We start from the raw sequence: 10,045 nt of genomic DNA on the forward strand, positions 1-10,045 counted from the left end.
TTTCATTTATTTGACTTTTAAGACATAGCTTCAAAACATAAGCAAACTTAGTTGTTCAGTGAACGTAATAGACCTACACCAAAGAATTCAAGTCATGGCTCAACAAGATCCATCAGTAGATAGCATTCTCCAAAGATTAAAGTGAGGACTGGGAGGTCTAAGGACATCCTTAAGATGCCAAAGTCCCCGATGTAATTCCTAGATTCCACAAGCCACTTTAGAACCCTTTTCTTTAACCCCTAGATCAGGTATATACATATGAATACTCTTTGTCATGTGTCTGTGACTTCAGAGGAAATGCTTATTCACAGTAAATATTAATTAACTAATAAATCAGAACTTCTACACCCTCTTTGTGGTTTAGTAAGAAGCTTAGAGGATGCACTTATAGAACTTTCCCCCAAGTTCTCATCTGAAAGCCATGCCTGGTTCTTACTGTGTTTTTATTTATGTACATTAGCCAGTATAAGTCATCTCTGAGAGAGCTAGGAGACAATTAAAGCAAAATGACATGCGGGATGTGTGCATAACCCTCAAAATAAGTCAGGTATAAGATAGGTTCTTGTTTTCCCACAGGTATACAATAAGCTCGCTCTCTTCCTCCCTCCCTCCCTGTCTCCCTCCCTCCCTGTCTCCCTCCCTCCCTCTCTCCTTCCTTCCTCACTTCCTTCCCATCTCCTAAAACCCATCTACTTTCCTTTCCACCTTCAACCTCAATCTTTCCCTTTTCTCCAGTTTTCACCCAACAACCCAAAAGGCCTTTTCAAAAAGCCAACCCTACTGAAGAGAGCCTTCCATGGCTCCCTACTGTCCTCAGTATTGAGAGCAAAAGCTTGGCGCAGCCTCGGGGCCTGTTGGCTCTTACCTTTTCCGGCTCTGTGCAGCATATTTTCCAGTTCCCAGGGCCCTTCACTATTCAGGCTCTAGGCCTTTGCACGATTCCCTGCTTTAGGCCTCTTGAATACCATGTTTTTACATACTGCTATGAATACACTGGTTGCATCTGGCTTTGGCTGGACTTCGTGGCTCGCATTACTGCAAACCCCATAGAAGGACAGGGCGGTCTGGCTCCCCTCTGTGACTCCAGAATGAGGCACAGAGCTGTTCACAGGACCGGGTGATTATGAATCAGCAATAAGTAGACTTCTACATGTTCCATGAGGAGTGCTGAGCGATCCCCGCAGTGGCCATAAGGGGCTATGTCTCATCCCATTCGGGACATCAGGCAATGAATGGATGCTGAGCGCTGGTTTGTCACCGCCACCAGGGTAATGTCCAGCAGTGACAGCAGTGTCTCTTTACTGCTCACCCTGCCAGGAAGCACGAATGTATCTCTTTTCTCGGTCATGTACAGAAGGGGGATTTCCAAGGGCCAGGTGACCATGGAGTAAGGTAAACGTAAAGAGGACGTTTTGGCTTGGTCATTACCAGGAGAGGTGTCTGCGAGGAGATCTCGGGAACATACGAGAAGACAGACATCAAGGGAAAGTTCCTCCACCGCAAACCCAGTGAGTGTGGGGACACACCACAGCCCTCTTCCCCCCTCGCCCCTCTCTGCCATCACAGCCTTCCCTCAAATGGTTGGCACTCCGCAGCCCTCCCGTTTAGCATGCCCAGAATAATGCCAAGGATGATGTCAGCGGCTCCTCACCCGCAGGCCTCATGCTTGGAGCTAACTGACAGAAGAATGTGAATTTACTCGGAGTTAGCAACTATGTGCCAAGTCAGGGTGCTCAAGATGAGCACTGAGTGTCTGACACTCAGCAGGGACACTGAGTGGATGGGCAACAATACGTAAATGAATGGGCGGGTGAATGACAGGTGAGCTGACTCACCTGAGAGACAGGGGGATGAAGAGATGGAGGGAGAAAAGAAGGAAGGGTAGACAGGAGAGAAGGAGAGGGGACGGGTGGGAAGGAAGAAAGGAAAACTGGGCATGGTGCTTTGTGCTTATATTCCCAGCAATGAGGTGGGGGAAGAAGGACCAGAAGTTCAAGGGCATCCTTGGCTACATAACAAGCTAAAAGGCCAGCCTGGGCTCAATAAGACTTTGATTAAAAAAATAAGAAACAGAGGAAGGAGGTAATTATATTAAATTATTTATTAAAAATAAAATTATTTATTAAAAAATAAAAAACAGGAATGGAAGGAGAGGTAATGGGGAGTGGGGGAGGGAGGAAGAAGGAAGAGGGTGCAAGTAAGAATGAGAGGGATGAAAAGAGGAAGGTGGGAAAGAGAGGGAAGGAGCAAGGGCGGGAGGCAGAAAAGGAGGAAAGGACAGTGCGTGGATGAGTGGAGGTGGGTGAGGCCATGTTGTCAAGCAGGTGGAGAGAGAGGCTGATGCTGGATGAACAGATGGTAAGACCCTGTCCATGTGGCTGTGGGGTGGATGTCCCTGGAGGGCCATGGCTGTGGGGTGGATGACCCTGTTCACGCGGCTGTGGGGTGGATGTCCCTGGAAGGCCACGGGGCTGTGGGGTGGATGTCCTTGGAGGGCCACGGCTGTGGGGTGGATGTCCCTGGAGGGCCACGGCTGTGGGGTGGATGTCCCTGGAGGGCCATGGCTGTGAGGTGGATGCAGCCATCCTGAGTGGAGGACAGGTGATGAGCCTCCAGGGTGAAGAACCTGACCACTGACTCCTTTGGTCTGCCTGCATCTCCCACACAGAATGGAACGTAACGATGGAATCCTATGTGGTACACACCAACTATGATGAGTATGCCATTTTCCTGACCAAAAAGTTCAGCCGCCACCATGGGCCCACCATCACTGCCAAACTCTATGGTAAAGGCCTTAACAAGGAACTTGTTGGAGCTGTGGGGGTGGGGGAAGGGAGTTTGCTTTTTCTTGGTGAGAGAACTCTGGTTAGGGAGGCACAAGGAGTCCTGGCCTTGAGGAAGAAGAGCTCAGCCTCCCTGGTGAGGTAGATTTCTCATTTCATCTCTAGAAGGGACTCCTGGGGTCGGGGGGACAGTTCAGTGGTTAAATCCCACGAGGCCAAATTGGCATTCATAGAACCAAAAATAAGTACCAGGTGGGCATGGTCAGCTGCCTGTAATTCCAGTCAACAGGGGACCCTCACACAAACTGGAAATCAGCAGTGTCTGTGGTTCTGAGTTTAACGGAGAGACCCTGACCCAATGAGTAAGTGGGAGAGCAATGGAGTGGATTTCCTTCTTCAACCCCTAGCTCTGCCTGCACAGCTGCCCACATAGACAAACACAGGTGCCCTCGCGAAATGCAAAGGGGCAGGAAGGAAGTGACTCCAAAGCCGCCAGGGCCCAGACAGAGCCAATAGGAAGAGCCCTGAACAAGGACGCAGGACCAATGGTGGCCAATCTCTCCCTGGGGGGCCATCTTTCAACAGTGTATCAAGGAGAATTAATGGCTTAACCCTTTCCACACCTTTCACTGGACACGGTCACCCTACCTGGCCAGCCAGGTGACTTGGGCTCTAGGCATTTCCCCTGCTTTCCATTCGCAGGCCGGGAGCCACAGCTGAGGGACAGCCTTCTGCAGGAGTTCAGGGAGGTGGCCCTGAGCATGGGCATCCCTGAGAACTCCATCGTTTTCATGGCTGACAGAGGTAAGTGGCATCTTGCCCCACTCTGAATTTTGAGCCTCTCATCTGTCCTGCCCCCAGAGGACATCCTTTGTCCCTGCATCTTTCCTGTAGCACCCAGAGGCAAACAAGGCCACAGAAACTCCTGGGTTTGCTCCAAGCCTCAGAACATGCACTAGCAGAGGCAGCATTTGACCAAGTCCATTCCTGTCCCAGGGGCACAAGTCTCCGTGAGGGTATCCACAGACATGGCTGAGGAAGCAGCAGAGCCTTGGTGCTGAGGGCACAGACTCCACAGTCAGATACCCACATTCGAGTTTAGCGGTTCAAGCACAGAGGTGTGGCTTCTGGCTAGCCTTCCTAGAGTGTTACTCTCCTCATCTGTCAATGGAGTCACACGCTGTGGGGGTCAGTGAGATAGAGCCGTTAGCAACTGCAGCATGGCACCTGGGAAGTGCTCTGTAGATGCCACTGCTGCTGACCTCCTGAGGATACTGACGGGATGAAGCTCAGATGACCCAAGCTGTAGACTGTCCCATCAGTGGCTTTGAGTGATGCGAGGAGGGCCCTCCGCCAAGCGCTCTAAAGCACAGGACACAATGCTCACCTGTACCAAACAGAAATCTGGGTCTAGGATCTCCTGGGTCTGCCCTCCTAACCTGGGCCTCTTGTGCACTCTTCTTTTGTGTCCTTGCCTAGGGGAATGTGTCCCTGGGGATCTGGAGCAGGTGACCACATCACCTCTGGTAAGTATTTCTTCCACCCTTCCTCAGCAGTCATGCCCCAGCCGGCTGGGGTTTAAGAACTAGCCAGCAACATCAGTTTCTTGGACACAGGAGCAGAGACAATGCCAATGTCTCTGTAGGTGATGAGCAGGGCTGAAGCACACAAGAACAGAGCCCCAGAAGCCTGGTGCCTTGTATGGGACTGTGGAATTTGCCAGTATTTTTTTCCCAGTAGCCTCTCACACTGGGACAGTAGAAGGTTTGAACAAGATCTTGGTTTCTTGGATGATAGTGGCTGCCTCTTTGGAGCACTAAACATCTAGACTAACATGGCCATTTAAGTCCCCAGTGGTGACAGAAACACTGAACCTGGTCCAACGGCCAGCCCAAGTCTGCTTCTGCACTGTTAAGATCTTTAAAACCTCATCCTTAAGGAATGTCCCCAGGAAAAATTAAATAATTTATCTCCAGTAAGGGCAGAAAGAACAGGGAGATCGCCTCCAGGGATTTGACCTTCACATCTTTGCCCAGGTGACCCACAAAGATCCTTGTCTTCAGCTTTGCCTCCAGAGAGGACCACCTACACAGTGTATAGGCAATTGAAACTCTTTATTCCAGCCAGATGGGATCACACCCATAAGGACCTGGGTGTGGCCTTGAGTGTCCTGAACACAGGTTTTTAAAAGGCTGAAACAATGTCCTCACATCTCACTCTGCAGCTGCTAGGGGGTGGGGGATGACTTCTTGTAACATGACGGCCAGCTTGTTGGGGTTTCTGTCCTGTCTAGTTCCCAAAGTCGTTAGGTCCCAAAGAATCACACAGAAATTCTATATAAGATTATAAACTGATTGGCCCATTAGCTCAGGCTTCGTATTAGCTCTTATAACGTATATTAGCCCACTATTCTTATCTATGTTAGCCACATGGCTCAGTACCTTTTTCAGCAGGGCAGGTCACATTCTGCTTCTTCTGTGGTCTGGGCAGAACTGTGGAAAGAACTTCCTTCTTCCCAGAATACTCTTATTCTCATTGTCCCACCTCTACTTCCTGTCTGGTTTTCCCACCTATACTTGCTGCTTGGCTATCAGCCAATCAGTGTTTATTTTAAACATAATCGACAGATATAGAATTGTTCTCCTGCACCAACTTCTCAGAAATAAGTTGTTTGAAGCAAGCAGTTTTAACCAAAGCTAAGTTAGCTAGAACATCCCAGCTTTTGGTTCCTCCACGGAAGATACTACAGCCTCTTTACAATTACATGTTACTCCTGGCATTTAAATTTCCTTTTTTTTTTGGTGGAAATGTTTCTATAACAAACATATATTCCCCCCCCCCCCCCGCAGGCCAACCACATGAGCCATATTTCTGGCTCCTTGTTGTCTTAGGGTTTCTATTGCTGTGATGAAGCACCATCACCAAAAGCAACTCAGGGAGGGGTTTATTTGCTTTCTCTTCCACAGCACTGTTCATCACTGACGGAAGTCAAGAAGGAACTAAACAGGGCAGGAACCTAGAGGCAAGACATGATGCAATGATGCAGAGGCCATGGAGGGTGCTGCTTACTGGCTTGTTCTTTATAGCTAGCTTACAGAAGCCTGGGAGTGCCAGCCACAATGGGGTGGGCCTTCCCGTATCAATCTCTAGTTATGAAAATGCTCTCCCGGCTTACCTACAATCTGATTTTATAAAGGCATTTTCTCAGCCGCGGTTCTTTCCTCTCAGATGACTCTAGCTTGTGTCAAGTTGATATAAAAACTAGCCAGCACACTTGCCCAGCTGAGACTGTGCTTCTGTGAGTCTACCATGGTCAACAGCTTGGGTGAGGGAGAATTACTGCATTGCAAGCTTCTCCATGGCCTTCATGTTTTGTCTTGAGTTTCTGTGTTTAAATCCTGTCATTTACCTCAAGGGCCACCAGCCTCCTTGTCCTTCTTTTCTGAAATGTCTATAAGTCCTTTTAGTTTTGGAGTCTTTTGTTTGTTTTAAATTTTGATGATTTCCTTTCCCCTCATGATTGGGCAACCCAAATCTTCCTTCAACTCAGAAAAGTTTTTTTTTTCTATAATTTCTACCCTATTTGTCTTCCTTCCATAACACCTAGGATGCGGATTTATTTCCTGCAATATCTAAATAGCACTTTATTAGCTCAACTATGAGGTTAGACCCGACATCTTTTCTGAGTCTGAAGGTTTCCATCACCAGTGGCGGCTGTTACATTAGTGGGGATCACCGTGAATTTTACTGGTGACCTAATCTTTTTTTCATGTTTCTTGCTCTCATCCTTGTTAAGTGAAAATCGTCTTTAAATTTAATCCAGTCCCTCTGAGCAGCTGTTATCTAGCTTGTCTCTTTTCTGTTCATCTTTTACCACTATGGAAGGCCTGTTTGCCACCAGGTTAAAGTGGATCTGGAAGAGAACAGGGCCCCCAAGTTCTCAGTTGCCTTTCCAAAGAAGAAACAATCTAAGAGCACCATAGTTCTGCCTGTTCAAGTCTTAGACCACTCGTGAGCAGAAAGGCTGCCTAGTGACCAGCAGTCTCCCTACCCATCCCTTTTGAGTCTGCCTCAGGACCCTCCACAGCAGACACCCTCTTGAGCACGGCACCCTGGGAAGCCCCTTCTGGAATTTAGATTGATACTGGGGCTAACATTTCATTAGGCACTCTAGTCTGTTTACACAACTCCACTGGTTCAGGGGCAATGCACCGAGATCTCTATAAAGCTATTTTCCCCTCTTTCTAGAGAGCCCGGAGGGCAGTGCTGCCCCAAGAAAATGAGGGATCAGGGGCTGGGCCACTGGTAACTGAGGTCCTCAAGAAAGAAGGTAAGGACTCCCATCTGTTCACCTGCTTCAGCCTTGATGTAAAAGAAATAGCCAGTGGCTGCCTCACCCTCGCTGCCTCAGCACTAGGAGGCCTATCTCTGTGCTAGAGTTGATGGCTGGCCCAGGTACAGCAGATGAAGTTCTGTACCCTATGGGCTAGAGAGGGGCAGTAGATATGGTCCCAGGTACAGGGGAGCTCTGCTCTGCCAGGAGGATTGGATTTCTGCCTGTCTGTATGCTCACCAAGCCTTGGAGTTCCTGCTATGTAATGGCATACTCCTCTCCTGAGCTAGGCTCTTGAGTTAGGGCTCTTGAATAAGTAATGCAGAAGGACATGAGGATGCTTGGTGTGGATGACAGTTCATTTAACTTGCTCAGCAGATGCCACATCTGCCCCATCCTAGGTCTTGTGGTGGGCATACAGACTTGGGGTGTTCTTGGCTCTTTGTGCTTTAGTGCGGAGACTTCCAAGGGAGCAAAAGATGGGTCCAATGGAGAGCATCATCAAGGGGCCAGTGACCCTAAGAAGAGAGAGTTGAGGTGAGGAAAGACACCTCCCAGGACCAAGGAAATTCAGGCTGTGTCCAGGCACCAAGAAGGGTTTTATGGATGACAGGAGAGCAAAGGCATGGGTGGCACCTTAGTGAAGTGGGCAAGGTGGATGTTGGGGAGAGGGGGAACCAGCTAGATTCTCTGGGCAGATAGGACTTTGGGTCACTGGCAAACCTCACATTCTGGGTTATGAGTCTTTTGGTTTGGGTTTGGGTATTCATTCTGGGTTTCACCCATTAGGAGTGAAGACCTGCTTCTCATCCAATGGATGAGTTGATAGTTCTTTCAGCGTGGATGGTGTACATCAGGCAATACATAGACACAAAGCAAGTGCTGTTAGCACAGGTGATGCATATCAAATCATACATAGGTACACACAAGTGCTGTGAGCACAGGTGATGCATAAGTCATACAGGGTACACACAAGTGCTGTGAGCACAGGTGATGCATAAGTCATACATGCGTACACACAAGTGCTGTTAGCACGGGTGATGCATAAGTCATACATGCGTACACAGCTAGTGCTCAGCAAGTGCTGCTCTCCTGCTCCTCCCCAGATTCCTGTCAGCTCCGCTACTCAGAAGGTCCCTGCCTAGGGATGATAGAGAGGTATTACTACAATGGCGCTTCCATGGCCTGCGAGACCTTCCAATATGGGGGCTGCCTGGGCAATGGCAACAACTTCATCTCTGAGAAGGAGTGTCTGCAGACATGCCGGACCATAGGTGAGCACCCTCTGTGCCCCCAATTCTCATCATTCCACATCTAGACACAGGTGGCCTAGGTCAAACATGACCCCTCTCCCAGAGACACATCCAGCTTCCCGTCTGTAAAACGACCATGCACTCTAAAGGTTCAGGCTCCTCTATCCCTGTCTTAGTAGTCCTGTGCATGTCCCATCAGCAGCGGCAAGAGTGACTGACACTCCCTGTCCCTTTCTCCTCCACAGCGGCCTGCAATCTCCCCATAGTCCAAGGCCCCTGCCGAGCCAATACAGAGCTCTGGGCATTCGATGCAGCACAAGGGAAGTGTGTCCAGTTCACCTACGGGGGCTGCAAAGGCAACGGCAACAAGTTCTACTCCGAGAAGGAGTGCAAGGAGTACTGCGGAGTTCCTGGTGACGGTGAGGCCCTGGGAGGGGCAGGCAGGGCAGTCCTGGTCCACTCTTAGAGCCTCAGCTCCTCCCGTGGGAAATGGGCCACAGCCAGAAACATGACCTAGCCGGTCCTAGCTGGACCAGAGGAGATGACAGCTAGGCATCAGCAGGAGGTCTGCAGGGCAGCTGAGGAGCTTGATGGTGCTGACCTTCAAATCCTTCGGACTAACCACCAGAACTGAAGGGCACGCCCTTCCTTGCATAGTGTTGAACCTAAGCCCTGTCACACACTAAGTGCTGAACTTTTTATTTTTAAGTTTTTGCTTTGAGGAAGAGTCTCAGCCAGTTGCTGTTTGCCTTAAAATTTCCCTGTAGCCCAGGAAGGCCTCGATTTATCATCTTGTTGCCCCATCTTCCTGTCACTGGGATTATAAACCTGTGCCACCAGGCCTGGCCACAGGGAAATTAGAAGCCAGCCTTACACTCTCAAAACAAAAACAAAAACAACAAAGGACCCACCTCCCCAACGTCACAGCACCCACTGGAGAGTTAGTGCTCAGCTGGCAGGGGCTGCTCTTAGAAGGACGACCAGGGCAGGGTGGCCACTTAGAACCCTCGAGCCCTGCGTGTTCCCCTGAAACAGTACCTACAGCAAGTCAGAAGGTCAGGCTGTTCCAGGCAACAGCCACAGGAGAGAAGTCGTCTGGCAAGTAAGGTTTCATCCCAACCCAAGGACCCAGCCTGAGCTTCTCTGTATCTGCAGGGTACGAGGAGCTAATGCGCAGTTGAAGGTGCTGTCTGCCAACCAGAGAGGAGAGCCACTGTCTGTCCCAGTGTGGGCTAGCCCAGGAGATCTGGACCCAAATAAAACAAGCCGTCACCTCCTGGTACTCTATGTGTTGATATCTCACTGTCATTGTGGTCGGAATAAGGGGACTGCAGGGGAAGGAGTAACCCAGCCTTTCCAGGAGAGGAAGCTGTATGGCTTGCAATGTGACAACTTCCTGTAGTACAAGATCCTGGCTGTTTACCACTTCAAACACAATAGTCCCTAATTCTGCAGTAGGGCAGAGTGGGGTTATTTTGTTTCATCTCAACAAACAGAAAAAAGAAGAAGAAAGCTCAGGAACTCTGGCACGTGTTTCTAGAAGAGGTTGGATGGGGCTCACTAAGACCCAAGGACAAAGAAATAGTGGTGTCCTGGAATGTTCAGGTGCCTAGGTTGTCCCCATCCTTGTCACACCCAAATCCTTTGGAGTGGTTCCCTCCAGCTGTCAGCTTGTC

At 49.5% G+C, this 10,045-nt stretch overlaps 1 protein-coding gene and 1 long non-coding RNA gene across 2 annotated transcripts in view; one reads left to right on the plus strand and one right to left on the minus strand.

Annotated features, from left to right (window-relative positions):
• Ambp (alpha-1-microglobulin/bikunin precursor) overlaps window positions 1–9,651 on the plus strand; it is an 11,707-nt gene extending 2,056 nt beyond the window's left edge. Inside the window, exons 3-10 of the mRNA XM_050121784.1 lie at window positions 1,432–1,508; window positions 2,669–2,785; window positions 3,486–3,587; window positions 4,263–4,309; window positions 7,032–7,113; window positions 8,223–8,390; window positions 8,615–8,788; window positions 9,525–9,651. Of these exons, the coding sequence (XP_049977741.1) occupies window positions 1,432–1,508; window positions 2,669–2,785; window positions 3,486–3,587; window positions 4,263–4,309; window positions 7,032–7,113; window positions 8,223–8,390; window positions 8,615–8,788; window positions 9,525–9,550 (793 nt within the window). The 3' untranslated portion in view covers window positions 9,551–9,651. The remainder of the gene's footprint in view (window positions 1–1,431; window positions 1,509–2,668; window positions 2,786–3,485; window positions 3,588–4,262; window positions 4,310–7,031; window positions 7,114–8,222; window positions 8,391–8,614; window positions 8,789–9,524) is intronic.
• On the minus strand, window positions 1,430–2,662 carry LOC126488360 (uncharacterized). Its single transcript, XR_007588663.1, has 2 exons — window positions 2,501–2,662; window positions 1,430–2,409 (listed from the first exon to the last, which is right to left on the minus strand). It is a non-coding gene; the product is annotated as an uncharacterized lncRNA (long non-coding RNA).
• Window positions 9,652–10,045: the final 394 nt, after the last annotated feature.

Source organism: Alexandromys fortis, unplaced genomic scaffold (genome assembly GCF_014885135.2).
Source record: "Alexandromys fortis isolate MF-2015 unplaced genomic scaffold, M_Fortis_MF-2015_v1.1 scaffold_183, whole genome shotgun sequence".
Taxonomy (NCBI): Eukaryota; Metazoa; Chordata; class Mammalia; order Rodentia; family Cricetidae; genus Alexandromys; species Alexandromys fortis.